At 51.0% G+C, this 14,038-nt stretch overlaps 1 protein-coding gene, 1 long non-coding RNA gene and 1 other non-coding gene across 4 annotated transcripts; 2 read left to right on the top strand and 1 right to left on the bottom strand.

The window, feature by feature from the left end:
• Positions 1-319: 319 nt before the first annotated feature.
• Positions 320-807, top strand: LOC126498446 (uncharacterized). The gene is made up of 2 exons (XR_007590833.1): positions 320-495; positions 697-807. It is a non-coding gene; the product is annotated as an uncharacterized lncRNA (long non-coding RNA).
• LOC126498717 (small nucleolar RNA SNORD60) lies at positions 535-617 on the top strand. Its single transcript, XR_007590881.1, has one exon. It is a non-coding gene; the product is annotated as a small nucleolar RNA SNORD60 (small nucleolar RNA).
• Positions 808-1,173: 366 nt separating the features above from the next.
• Positions 1,174-6,143, bottom strand: Rab26 (RAB26, member RAS oncogene family). 2 transcript variants are annotated; one of them, XM_050134622.1, is made up of 10 exons: positions 5,830-5,958; positions 5,057-5,109; positions 4,664-4,774; positions 2,859-2,900; positions 2,712-2,778; positions 2,498-2,550; positions 2,151-2,216; positions 2,008-2,064; positions 1,832-1,908; positions 1,174-1,736 (listed from the first exon to the last, which is right to left on the bottom strand). In XM_050134622.1, exons 3-10 carry the CDS (start codon positions 4,769-4,771, stop codon positions 1,634-1,636), a joined length of 573 nt encoding a protein of 190 aa, XP_049990579.1. In that variant the 5' UTR covers positions 4,772-4,774; positions 5,057-5,109; positions 5,830-5,958; the 3' UTR covers positions 1,174-1,633. The 2 variants fall into 2 exon arrangements, with proteins under 2 accessions (XP_049990579.1, XP_049990571.1); XM_050134614.1 differs by lacking the exon at positions 5,057-5,109 and having other exon boundaries at positions 5,830-6,143.
• Between the last annotated feature and the right edge of the window lie 7,895 nt (positions 6,144-14,038).

Here is a 14,038-nt window from a genome sequence, read left to right as displayed (position 1 = left end):
CACACTTTGAGTTTCCTAAACTACGACTTCCGGCGACCTCGGCACTGCAGGACCGGATTGGTGACTTCTGAATCACTCTATGTTGCAGACCGAAATTTAATTGGCTAAGCCCACTCGTCGCTCATGTACTCAATGGTTCTACAGAGGGGCTGATCTTCGAGCGACCCAAGATACCGCCTCCGAAAGAAAGTCTACGATGTGATTGGCGGAAACTGCCTGACAGCTTGAAGAGCATATCAGCAGCGAAGGAAGGTGGGCTCTTCCTCAGACTGCCCAATCACATAAGGGGCAGTTCTATAAACGCTTGCGCCTCGGCTGCGGCCGTTCTTTTGGGAGTTGGTACCGTAGTGTTTGTTCTGGCTCTGTGAAGCACGTTTTACCGGCTTTGGTCGCCTAGAGGAACTGGAAGGGCCTCTCAACTGCAGGCCAACCTTCTTCGAGTGCTGCGGTGGTCTGGGCCCTGCTTTCCCCCTCAATCTTCTGACATTTTTGCAGGTAAGACTAAGTCGGGCCTGGTTTTCCTTTGCAGCACCAAGCCGATGATGAATTGCTTTAATTTCTGACACCTCGTATGAAAACTGCATGTGCAGTCTGATTACATTACAGGGCTGAGGCTTGGGGACTCTGCCTTTAGGTGGAAGGGCTGGAAATGAAAAGTTACCAAAAGTAAAGATTTCTGTTTCTTGTGACTTTCAGGGCATGGTGAGTCGGCTGCTTCCAGAATCAGCAACGGGCAGGAGGGTTTGCTGGTAAGCTGCGTATCTGTATTCGAATTGCTTAAGCAATAAAGAGAAAATGCAACCGCAATCTTCGTTCCAAATGTCATTATTTCAGGCATGTACTGTAGAGGCCCTCGTGCACACCGTGTGCAAAGGGCGAACCGTGAAAGTAAGGCCTCCGGGTTTTAGAACTCTGCGGTAGGATGAGCTCTTGGCCTGTCTTGTTTCAGTAATTGGTTGTGGGCCACTCTAATCTTGGTAATCCAGGGTCCATGGGGGATTTATTTTGAGGGTGTTTGCACATATGGAAGTCAGAATAGCCCATAGGAGTCAGGCTTATTGTAGGTGCCTTTACCCCCACTAAGCCATCGTGCTGGCCCTGGAAGATAACTTTACACAAATGACACAAACTCCAGAAAAAAAAAAAAACCTTTATTGACTTTATGATGACGGTGTTTCACTCAGGTTTGTGACTTGGTGACACGTGGAAGGGACTGGGCCAGCATGCCGAGTGGTAACTTGGTTGTGTCCCGGCATAGCTGTGATTTTCCTACATGCTAGTATCCTCTTAAGAGTGAACTAGAAGCAGGCTGCTGTAGCCTTGGGGCTAACAAATGGACGACAGTGATGAAGCCCTCTTTCCTGGCCGGCGTCCTGCATGGGTAGTGTGCAATAAACAATGGCTTAGAAGCTAGGCATTGTATAGAATGCTCTCTGCTGCAAGTGCCCAGGAGAGGGCGGCAAAGTGCCGTGGCATGGTTTGTACGCTGTAAGACCATTTCTGTGGTAGCCGCTGGGGCAAAGGGGGCTAGCATTAGCCTCAGTCTTGGAAATGGGAACACTTGGGCCGTCACTGGGTCGAGTCAAGCCCATAGGCTCCCGCACAGCTCTCCAAGGCAGTGTTGCTTCCAGGTTCAAGGCCGACAGCAGGATACCCCTCGACCCTCCCTCTTGATGTAGTCGTGAAGTCTGAAGTGTGGTTCATTGGGAGCCTTTGTGGATCGCTGTTTTAACTCCCTGAGGAGCAGGGGTGACAAGAGTACAATGTAGCACCTCTTCCAGGTTTATTGCCTGGATCATAAGGACCATGTTTGTTCACTATCAGGACTTACTTTGCTATGGCTGTGAAAGCCAAGTCCACGTTTAGGCCGGTCTTTGCGCTGGTTTCCATGAAAGGTAGCCCATACTCCTGCAAAGAGCTGCTGGCAGTTGCGTGCTGACCAAATAGCAGGCAGCCCGAGTGTTACGGCCTTGAGGACACCTCACCACCCACCCCGTTTGGACTCACCTTGGCTAATTTCTCCCCATCTTCCCTCTTTACCACACGTTCTTGGGTAGAGTCGACCTGACCCAGGCACAGAAATTCTGTTAGTGCCAGTCCATGGCTTGCCCTGTTGGGCCGGGCTGGAGGTAGCAGGTTTAGATTCCCACCTTATTCCCCAGCAGCATGAGCACCACATCCCTCTGGGCGTATTCCTGGATCTCCGTCAGCCAGGCCTGTGTGGGGAAAGCTGGGACCAGTCTCAAGGCTGGTCTTGCCCTCTGGTACCACACTTCTTCAGGTGCCTCTTCCTAGAAGCCCTGGCATGTGTGGAACCGAGGTACCCACCTCACTGGTCCCTTATCCAGGTGATCCTGCTAATGGACCAGATGTTACCCATGCACACTGGCCAGCACGAGCTCAGAGGGGCTCATCAGTTCCTATCTTTCCTAAGAGACCTTGATGCTCTCTAGACAACCCAGCTCCCCCGCCCCCCCCCCACCAGGAAGCCACTGACCTGGATGTTGTCGAAGGAGTCTTTGTTGGTGATGTCATAGAGCAGCAACAGGGCTGGATATGGAAAGTAATGAGAACATCCCTGGGGCCCAGTGGCTCCTTGAACCACCCACATACTTTCCAAGTCACTGCAAGTCACGGGATGCTCACCCCCTGCCCCCATGCCAGTAGATCACCCAGACTCCCTGTGGAGGAGAACTGGCCCCATGTCTTACCATGAGCATCCCGGTAGTAGGCATGGGTGACACTTCGGAACCGCTCCTGACCAGCTGTGTCCCAGATCTGTGGCAACAGGCACTGGTCATACTGCCCAACCTCTCCCTGGTGTCTCCAGCCCCAAACTTGTACTCCTGTAATCTCACCTGCAGCTTCACCTTCATGCCATCCACATCCAGAACTTTATTCTGAAACAGAAGCAGCCAGCAACAGTAAGGATGCCTGCCATCCTCTGGCCTGAGGGCTCCTAAGGTTGAAGTAGGAGAGGGAGTCATGCAAGTTATGGCTGGACCCCCACTGATGGGAGGCTGGGGGACCTCCCCCCCATCCCATTTCTGCAGCACCTCCTGGTTCTCCTGCTCTGAGAACTTAAACCAGCCTACAGGTCACATTTATGTTTAAAATCAGATGTTCCTAGCAGCTGCCTGGTACTCCCTGCCACTGCCTCCTGCATCAACCCCAGGGGGATTCTCTCCAGGTGACCCTGCCTGGGCCCTTCCTGCCCTGATACTAGGTTATCATGGCCAGCTATGTCCACTTTAGGCCCTTGTTTACCCCATTCCCTCCCCCGCCACCGGGTCCCACACAGGTTCCCACTTGCCAAGAGTGTAGTAGCAATATTAGTGTGCTGTTCCTGTTTAAAGACTTAACTGGCTTAAAGTCATCGATGGTACGGATGCTACACTGTGCCCCAGTTTCCCCACCTGTAGATGGGGAGAGGAAGGACAGCTTTAACTTAATGAGCTACTGTGTACACTGAGAACTACACCCCGCCTGGGAGAGCTAATTTCATTTTCCCACCTCTCAATTACTGGGACACCCATTTCTAAGGGGCAGAACTTAATTTAAGCCTGCCTGACCCTATGCTGTGCCCACTGAGCCCAGAACTATGCCTGGTACATAGGCAATATTCATAAATTTGCTATCTGCAAATCTAGACCAGTCCCTTCAAGATGAGCCACCAGGCTGGAGTGCCCACCCACCCGTCACCCCAGAGAGGGGTTGACTACAGGCTGGGACCAGGTGAGGTGAGGCCTGGCTCCCCCTTTCTCCAGAACTCCTGCTGTCAGGGCTTCTAGGTCTCCAGAGAACCAGGCTCATCCATCTGCCTGGTGAGGGAGGATACTCTGCCTTTCCTGCACCCTGAACAGGGGTGCAAACCACACAGCCCTACTTCCCTCACCTTCCACCCAGGAGCCAAGACGAGGTGGGTAGGGAGACCAGGGTGGGCAAGAAACACCTGCTCAAGCTTGTCCTGCTCCCTGGCACTTCTGCCTTTACTTCTTCCAGGACTCTAGGACCTAGAGGGCTTGAGGAAACCTGCAATCCTCAATAAGAAACAGTTCCCACTAGGAGGACCCCCCTTTCTATCCTCAGAATGGGCCTTCCTCCCAACTCCTGCTAACTGGGTCTAATTAAAGGGTGAGAAAAATGCAAATTCAGGACTTGCCAAGAACACACCAGCACCTCAGCACATGAGATTCAGACTGGGCAAGGGGGTTGGGAGGCTCTTGATGGCTGGAGCTCCAAGGACCCTGCCTGGGATCCTAAGGAGGTCTCTTCCAAGCTGCACTGCATTGTAGGAACTAGAGAGTTCCCAGTACCTCCCATGGCCTTGGGTGCCCTCTTTGGTGGGAAAGCAAGTGAGCTAGCGGCCTTGAGATCCTCTCACTGTCACTACCCTAGGGCACGGCATCAGCCGTGGGCACAGGTATAGCTCAGCAGAGCATCAGCCCGTGCTAAGAGTAGAACTCTGCTGCAGCTGGATGCAGTTAGGAGGCTTCCCCAGGACCTTCAGATATTGGGAAGCAGCTGGTTTAATAGCTAAGCTCTCATCCCCTGGGACTATGGACACATCAGCGATGGAGAGCCAGCTGGGAGGACTATGTATAAGAACCATAGAGTACAGCTGGACACAGTCAGAGCTCAGGACATCAGTCTCCATTCTCACCCGGAAGTCGATGCCCACAGTGGAGATGAAGGTACCAGCCAGGAAAGCCCCATCCTTGAAGCGCACAAGCAGGCAGGTCTTCCCCACACCAGAATCCCCCACCAGCATGACCTAGAGCAGACAGGAAGGTCAGAGAAGTCAGGCTAGGAGATGAGGGCCTTGCCCACCTACAAAGATCCTTCTGGTCAGTCTTGAGCTGTGGGGGAGGGGCAGAAGAGATGCGTGTTCCAGGCCTGTAGGTTCAGCATAGCTTGGGGAAACATAGCAGCCATGGTCCCAAAAGCTTGGATGCCCAGTTTCTCTGCCCCTGCTAGTCCCATGTCACCTCTCCCTCCAACAATGCCACCTCAATTAATGGGGAGTGAGGACCGCTGTCCCCATCCAAGATCTTACCTACCCCTCCTCCATAGACATCATGCTTGATCTGGGAGGGCAGCATTTGGGGCCTATGGGGAGCACAGCATGAGAATGCAGCTGGAACCTCCTAAGAGACCTGTGGGGACTCAGTGCCAGGGGCTTCTTCAATTCCAGCAGAGACACAAATCTCAGCAGCAAGGCTCAGTAGAGGCTAAACAGTCAGCTTTTGAAGTGAAGAGGGGCTAGGGATAATCTGGAGGCCTAAGAGGCAGACTGGCGAAGTCTCTCCCTCCCCCCACCACCCCTGCTGACAAAACCTCCAAAACCCTCTGCCTTCAGAGGTCAAAGTCACACAAGCTTCAGTTTTGGACTGGGGTGGCCCTCTTCCTCCTCCCTCCCAGAAAAAGACTAACAGTCCTTGGGGGCGAGGGAAGGCAGCATATGGATGGGAACTAATGAGAGTGAGCACCGATAGGGCCCAAAGGTCGGGGAGGGACAGCTTCAGGACTCTGATCTTTCAGAACCCCTTGCTTGGTCGGTCTCACAGTAGGTGGAGTGGGGACAGGCCCTGCCAGCTGTTGAATATCCCAGACCCGAGCCTAATAGTTCTGTGTGTGTGTGCGTACACGCGCGCGTGTGCACGCGCGCGACAATGTAAGCCGATGCCTAGCTAGCTGTGAGGTGTTGCTCTGGCCAGTTCAGCAGCCAGGGTCCGCACCGCCCTGCCACTCTTCCCCAGAGGCCTTTCCAGTAGTCTAGTATCCAACGACACCTGCTGCACTCCCATGGCGGGGAGGCGCCTAGCTCACCTTGAAAGCAACGTCGTATAAGTCTCCAGTGCCACCAAGTGAGGGCCGGCCGGACTGCGGGGGCCCGTTGGGCAGCGCCTCCGAGCCAGGACAAGGAGTCCTGGGATGTGCCAGACGGGACCGGTTGGCGGCGGTGGGCAGCGTAGAAGCAGCAGGCACACTCCCCCCCTTGCTCTTAGGGGTCTTCTTCCTGGACATGATTCTCAGTGTGCTCCTCCTGCTGCCACCACGCCCTGGGCCGTCCCACACCCGGTGCTGGCCAAGTCAGACTCGGACCCGAACCCGTCCCACAGCAGCAGCCGAAACAGCAGCGGTAGCAGCATCTCCAGCACTCGGCGCCTGCCCCGCCCCCGCCTCCCTGGCGGCGCAGCCACTCAGGCTCGGCCTCCCGCCGCCGCAGCCAATGGCCACTCTGGGGCGGAGACATGCAAATAAGCCCGCCGCTCCGGGGGCGGAGTCAGGAGGTTCCAGTGTTCACCCAAGAAGCATTCTCTCATGCTCTGTGCTAAGATTCAAGGGCCCCAGCTGTCTACATACAGTGTGAAGAAGCACCAGGATCCAGGGTCTTCTCGGTGCATTTTCTTTCCCCAGCCATCAGTGTCCCAGTTTAGTAATCTAGCTCATTTGATTGGGCCTCAGACCTGGGCCATGGGTGTGTTCTGAGATGAGGGTGCTGGGGCAGAAGGCTTGTATGTTTAGGCAGCCTGAGATTCTGTTTCTTCCCAGCAAGAGATGCCAGCCACCTGACCTACTTGTTCTCAATGCTGTACCCTCCAGGGCAGGCAGATCCAGGAAGCTCCCACACTCAGGCTTCACAAACAATCCCTGCTATGTCTGAGCACTCTGGGCTCAGCTGTTCTAAGGCACAGTGGGTACAGTGCTCTTCCTCATAGACTTTGCTGCCTGGGCTGAAGCATGGGTATCCAAGCGGGGAAAGGAAGTGAGTATCATAGCCAGCACCAGGCCCTATGAGATAACCCTTGCAAGACCTCTGCCTTGAGAGCCTAGGAGATGGGAGATTGCTTCCCCAGAAGCGATTGGTCCACAGTCTTTCCATCCTAGGTTCCTACCCAAAAGTGGTCAATGTTGATTCTCTTCACCCCAAACTGGTCCAGGACCTGTTATGCCCACCCCCAGGATCTGACCCTTACCTTTGCTGCCTGGAGGAGCTCTGTCTGAAGCCTTTTACTCAAGATGCTCCAGTATGGAGAATGAGACTTCAGTGATCAGAGGTAAGGTCAGTGGGTGCAGGAGGGCAGTGACCTTGAGGAAGGGTGTTTGGTGTTCCTCTGGAATGGCCTAGCTGTCCTCCAAGATGTGATAGATGTCACCAAAACTCAGGTCTATTGGAAGCCTCCTGAGCCTTCTCAGCTGGCAGGGACCAGAGCATAAATAATTCACTCCCTCTGGGGCTCAAGGCCTAGAAGGACCCTGAAGGAGAAAGCATACCGTCTAGAGTATTTCCTAGACAGGGTCTGGCTTTGGTCTGCCCAACAGAGGCCTTGGGAAGCTTCCCTGCATTGACTGCTGTCCTGTGAGAGGTGTGCTGGTCTCTGTGGTGGGTCCTGCTACAGTCCCCAATGGTCTGATGGGGAAACTGAGGCCCAGGAAGGCATCAGGAGCTGCTGCTCACGATCACCATGCTAGCACACGGCAGAAATTAGGCCGCTCTTGGGCTCTGTCACCCTGTCCTGTGTCTTGGCCTCACCCTTCAGGGGCCTGTTATTGTAGTGCAAACCCAGGTCTCCTTTCCTCGTCTCCCCTCACCGACCTCTAACCTCTTTCAGACCAGTCTAGAGATCTGGATGTCCTGACTCTCACTGCTGCCTTCCCTGAGGATGCCGGATTTCCCGCTCTCACAAAGCCAACCTCAGGACAACTGGCCCAGGATCTCAGCTGGGGACCTCAACCGCCTGTGCCTACTTGCTCTAGGAAGTAGAGCATACAGCCTCCATCCAGCTACTGGCCAGAATAAGCCCAGAACATGGGATGAAAACAGAGTTCAAGTTCGGATGCTCTGGGGCAGAGGCTGCAAGTGGGAAATTCTGGGTGTGAGTAGTGAGGACAGGGGAGGCAACCAGGACGAAAGAAGAAGGTACAGGGGAGCTAGAAAAGGGGGGAGGGCATCAGAGGAGGATCTTCCAGACGCAGAGGAGATAGACTTGCCTTTAAAATGAGGAGCATTTACATAAAATCCAGCTCTCTGCTGTCTCGTGAGAAACCTCTAGCCCCAGATCTCTCCCCTCCCCACAGTTCAGCTCATCTTTGATCGTTATATCTCATGGCTCCTCTGTTCCCATCTGTTTCTCACCCAGGATTGTAAGCTTTCCTGGGCACAGGAAGCAGCTTGTCTTGGTCACTGCCATATCCCTGGCAGCCAGCTCCTGGCCTCAATAAGCAGTTACTAAATTGGTGAAAGAAATGTAAGTTAGAAAGTAGGCATGGTGGCACATGCCTTTAATCCTTGTACTTCAGAGGCAGAGGCAGGCGGATCTCTGTGAGTTAAAGGTGAGCCTGGCCTACAGAGTGAGCTCCAGGCCTGTTAGGACTACATAGTGAAACTTCCATGTGGAACTTTGAACCAGGCAAAGATGTGCTACATTTGTTTATGTTGCAGAATATTGTGTAACTATGTAAAGGTGGGTTACATTTGTTTACACTGCATTTGTTTAATAATGTGAAGATGTATTGCTTTGGCAGCCTATAGATACCTGATTGGTCTTATAAAAGGCTGAATGGCCAATAGCTAGGTAGTAGAGTGATGGGTGGGGCTGGAGGACAGAGAGAATAAATAGGAGGAATCTAGGATCAAGAGGACAGAGGAGAACCAGGCCATGGTGGCACACGCCTTTAATCCCAGCACTCGGGAGGCAGAGGCAGGAGGATCTCTGTGAGTTTGAGGCCATCCTGGTCTACAGAGTGAGTTCCAGGACAGGCTTCAAAGCTACAGAGAACTCCAGACAGACAGACATGGAAAAAGCAGGACAAGTATGACATACAGAATAAAAAGAAAAGGCCTGGAGGCAAAACACAAATGAAGAGAAACATGTTAAAAAAGTTATAAGAGCTATTGGAACAAGCATAAGATAAGGCCAAGCATTCATAATTAATATCAAGTCTCCATATCATGATTTTGGGAGCTGACGATCCAAGAAAGCCTGTTGCAAAAATCCCGTCTCAAAGTTAATTAAATAATTAAAATAAAAATAAAGAGTTGGGTAGGTGGGGAGCATACTTTTAATCTCAGAACTTGGGAGGCAGAGGCAAGTGGATTGAGGCTAACCTAATCTACAGAGTGAATTCCAGGACAGCCAAGGCTATATTAGGCCCTGCCTTAAAATACAAAACAGCATCAAAAGAAGACAACTAATTCTTTGGTATTTGTCCCAGTAATAGAGTGACTGGGTCTATGTCTCCTGCCCTTGAATCTGAGCAATAGCAATGATACAACAGAAGCAACCCCAAGTTTCTTGTGTCCTGAGACAGGGGTTTCCAGAATTAGAAGACACCCAAGCAGCCGGAGGAGAGCAACTAACTAAGCCAGATCTCTGACTGATACACAAACTCAGTAGATGATGTCATGTAGAACAGGGTTTTGCTATGTAGTTCAGGCTGGCCTCAAACATAATCCTCCTGCCTCAGCCTTGCAAGTGCTGGGATTATAGCAGGACACCAGGCCCTTCCAGAGAAGAGCCTTTTAAGCCATGGTTTATTTGGGAGATGTTTGTGGCAATAAATAACTAAGACAGCTCAGAGCAAGCTCGAGGGAAGGGGCCAGCCTGGTGAGAAAGGGTCACGAGGGAGTGACTGCCTCAGTCTGGCCTGGAGTCTCCCAGTCTCTTGGAAAGAAGAGCCCTGCTGGCAGGGACCCCCAAGGCAGGGAGTTAGGACTGGCTGTATGCCCCTGGGAAGTGTGGTCCAGCCCTCAGCCTCAGAATGCAAAGATGGCTCCATGCAAAATAAATAAATTAAAATAAAAATAAAAAAGGTGCACATGTCCTTGTCCCCAAACGAATGGTCCTTGAAACCTCACCTCTTACTTACAGCTCAGACTTCATGTCCCTCAGCTCCTGAAACCGGTTTTTTTTTTGGGGGGGGGGCAGGGTTTCTCTGTGTGATAACCCTGGCTGTCCTGGAACTCACTCTTGTAGACCTGGCTGGCCTCAAACTCAGAGATTCACCTACCTCTGCCTCCCAAGTGCTGGGATTAAAAAGTATGTGCTACACAGCCCTACTTCCTGTAACCTTCCAGCTGGTCTCTTCTGGGAGGCCGAGCCCATTGACTTGGTGTAGCACGTGCCATGAGTCCCCAGCCCAGCCTCTCTCAGGGTCTCCATTTGCCCTAGGCTTCCAGCTTTACCCCCACCCCAGAATCTGGCCCGTGCTGGAGCACAGTGCTGGAGCACAGTGCAGGCAAGAATGAGAGCCATCTCCTTGACCTCACAGGTTCGGTTTGCCGCCCTGCTTCTACTTGCTGCACCCTGGATGTCCTCCAGTGGCTCCCCAAAGCTAGCTCTGTGACTCCTGTACCCATCTGGGAACTTCCTGAGACAGATCCTAGTCGCCGGTTCCTGTCCCCACTGGCACTGGAGGGACTGGCCTGTGATTAAGCAGCAGAAAGCTAGACTGGGCTTCGGGGGTCCTCTAGCCAGCAAAGGCAGAACTCCCAAAGCTTTTCTCAGACCTCTTCGTGAGGAGCCGGACCTGCAGAGCCCAGCTGCCAGCTATCTAAACGCCTAGGGCAGAGGCCCCTTCTTACTGTGTGACCCTGGGTATTTGGCATCGCCTCTCTGGACCTACTTCCTGTTCTGTGAAATGTGGAGGAGGAGTTGATCTCCAAGGGCCCTTCCTGCTCAAACACCTTATGTTCTATGAAATCTTTGTGAAAGTTGCCATGGAAACGTCAGAAGAACTGCAACAGCCCTGAATTATATGAGAGAGAGAAATAGAGAATTGAGAACGGGAGTCACCCTAGAAAGCAGGTGATGTCAGATGTATGTTGACTCTGGCACCCAGATGTAAAGGGGCCTCATATATTCTTCTCCTGAAAAGAGAGCCCGAGTATCCTGCTCATTTCATGGCCCTAATATCCTGAGGCTGGGAGCAGAGGCTAGTGAGCCTCTGCCGGTAACTCCTTTGCAGGTTAAGGCGACAGTGGTTTGCTCTGCAGAGCTGTTTCTCCAGAAACGAAGGTGAGCTTCTGCACAAGTCACATTCCCAGGGCTGGGGTGTAGCTGAAGCTGAGCTGTCATTTAGCACTCAAGAGGCCCTGGATTCCATCCCAAGCACTGAAAATAAAAGTCACATTCTTTATTTTCTCGATGGGGGGCGGGGGGGAGTCATGGTTCCTAAGTCTGTACTCCTATTGAGTCAGGGACCAGTTCTCAGTGCTGGCTTCCAGCTTCCGAGTGGGACCCCCTTGTCAACATGGGGGGGGCTGAGTGGGGTCGTGTGAACCCAAATTCTCGAGCAACATTGGAGATCCTGAGATGATCAAACAGTCCCTTGCTTTACCACATATTCCCTAGAGCCACTGTGACTGACACCTCTGTGCCTGAACTTGCATTGCGCCTTCTCTCTTTTTCTTTGTTGGAGGAGAGTAGGAGGTGCTTTTTGATTCAGGGCCTATGTTGTCTGGTTTTGTCAAAAATAGCTTTATGGGTATCTAGTTAATAAATCCAGTAACTGCATATGTTTAAAGTGTATAAGTTGGGGGGCTGGGGAGAGGCTTAATGGGTAATGATGTGCAAGCTGGGCAAGTCTCGGGACCTGAATTCTGATTTCCACCCATATTAAAAAAAGAGAGATGGGCTGGAGAGATGGCTCAGTGGCTAAGAGCACTGGCTCATCTTTCAGAGGACCCAGGTTCAATTCCCAGCCCCCACATGGCACCTCCCAACTGTCTGTAACTCCAGTTCCAGGTATTTGGCACCTTCACACCACCAAAGTACATAAAACAAAGTTAAATTAAAAATTTTTTTTTTTAAAAAAGAAAGTGCTGGGCAGTGGTGGCGCACACCTTTATAATCCCAGCATTTGGGAGGCAGAGACAGGTGGATCTCTGTGACTTTGAGGCCAGCCTGGTCTACAGAGTGAGTTCTAGGCCAGGCTCCAAAGCTACTGAGAAACCCCTGTCTCGGAAAAAAAAAAAGGGGGGGAAAGGAAGAAAGAAAGAAAGAAAGAAAGAAAGAAAGAAAGAAAGAAAGAAAGGAAGAAAGAAAGGAAGAAAGAGAAAGAAAGAGAAAAAAGAAAAAAAAGGAAGAAAGAAGGAGGCAGGCTTGGCAATATGTGTCTATAACCCTAGAGCTGGCAGATGGATGTTCTGGGGATTCAGAGATAATCTAGTCGAGCTGAGACATTGACCTCCAGGTTCAATGCGAGACTGTCTCAAAGGTTAGGACAGAGGCAGCAGAGATGACTCCATGGATAGGAACACTTGCTGCTCTTGCAAAGTACCTGGGTTCTGTTTCCAGAAGAGTTTCCAGCAGTCTGTAACCCCTGTTCTAGAGGATCCAACGCCCTCTTCTGGGCTCTGTGGGGACTGCATGCGTGTGGTACACTTACATACATGCAAGTAAAATACTCATACATATAGAATAAAAATAAATCACTTTAAAAAAGTATCCTGATGTCACATACCTTTAATCCTAGCACTCAGGAAGCAAATGAAGGTGGATGCCTGTGAGTTTGAGGACAGCCTGGTCTGTAGAGGGAGTTCCAGGACAGCTAGGATACACAGAGAAACCCTGTCTTGGAAAACAAAAACAAACAAACAAAAGGGGTGGGGAGAGTAACAAGAAGTGATGATGTAGGGTGTTGAAATAAGAGCAGCGGGGCTGTGTCCCCAACACCCCAGCCGCCTGCTAGCTCATGCCCGAAATAACAACACACAAATTGTATTCTTTTAAACACTGCTTGCCCATTATATCTAGCCTCTTCTCGGCTAACTCTCGCACCTGGACTAGCCCATTTCTAATAATGTGTGTAAGCACCCCAAGGTGTGTTTACCGGGAAGATTCTAGCCTACATCCATCCTGAGTCGGAGCTTCATCGCGTGTGTATCTGAGAGCAGAGCTATCTCGCTTCTGTCTGAGGAGTCTTACCTCACTTCCTCTTCCTCCTGTTTACTCCTCCCACCTATGTTTTAACCTATCAGGGCAAGCAGTTTCTTTAATTAACCAATGAAATCAACAGATTGATATATGACACTCCCACATCAGTAGGGGGCTGGAGAGATGGCTCAGAGGTTAAGAGCACTGACTGCTCTTCCAAAGGTCCTGAGTTCAATTCCCAGCAACCACATGGTGGCTCACAGCCATCTGTAATGGGGTTTGGTGCCCTCTTCTGGCCTGCAGACAAGGCATACACACAGACAGAATATTGTAAACATAATAAATAAATAAATAAATAAATAAATAAATATTTTTTAAAAAAAATAAGTGATGGTGGAGGCCTTTAATGTAGCACTTGGGAGGCAGAAGCAGGAAGATCTCTGGGAGTTCAAGGCTAGCTCCTAGAGAGTTCCCTTACAGCCAGAGCTGCATAGTGAGTCCTTGTATAAAAACAAAACAAAATAAAATGGAGTAGGAGGGAGGAAAGACCCAGAGCACATGCTCACATCACATATGCACACACACACAGATCATACAGTTTAATAATGTAGAACTTTGTCATCTAGCCATAACATGATCATCACCATCTTGAAATCAAAGCAGTTATGGTCACCGTCACGAGACTTTCACAAGACTGAATCCCTTAACATTGCCTCATGAGAGAAGTTGGGGAAAACTTACATATACAAGACACACAAAGTCCCTCTTCTCCCTTGAAAAGCCTCTTCCTCATTCTCAGGGGTACAGCTGCCTGTATATTGTTCATGCTACTATTAGTAACCCTAGTGATGTTCACTGGTTCCACCCAGCTAGGTTTTGGTGAAAGCTAAACTTGGGTGAATTCTATCTTGGCCTATCATTGTTCTCTCTGTTTAAGGTGTAGAAATAGAATCCCCAGGAAAGTCATGCAACAAATAAGGTTTAATATTTTTATGCATCAAGAAACCATCATGCCGGGCGGTGGTGGCGCACGCCTTTAATCCCAGCACTTGGGAGGCAGAGGCAGGCGGATCTCTGTGAGTTCGAGACCAGCCTGGTCTACAAGAGCTAGTTCCAGGACAGGCTCCAAAACCACAGAGAAACCCTGTCTCGAAAAA

The sequence above is a fragment of the Alexandromys fortis genome, unplaced genomic scaffold (genome assembly GCF_014885135.2).
Source record: "Alexandromys fortis isolate MF-2015 unplaced genomic scaffold, M_Fortis_MF-2015_v1.1 scaffold_29, whole genome shotgun sequence".
Classification (NCBI taxonomy): Eukaryota; Metazoa; Chordata; class Mammalia; order Rodentia; family Cricetidae; genus Alexandromys; species Alexandromys fortis.
The sequence above is the reverse complement of the archived record's forward strand: the minus strand, read 5'-3'. Positions and strand labels throughout refer to the sequence as shown.

Excerpts from the sequence above, each read along its gene's own strand:
- Rab26 (XM_050134614.1), bottom strand. The coding sequence starts at position 6,027 with ATGTCCAGGAAGAAGACCCCTAAGAGCAAGGGGGGGAGTGTGCCTGCT. Across the intron at positions 2,065-2,150 it reads TCATGCTGCTGGGGAATAAG|GTCGACTCTACCCAAGAACG; the intron begins GTGGGAATCTAA and ends TGCCTGGGTCAG. Across the intron at positions 1,909-2,007 it reads ATGGGGAGAAATTAGCCAAG|GAGTATGGGCTACCTTTCAT; the intron begins GTGAGTCCAAAC and ends AGCTCTTTGCAG.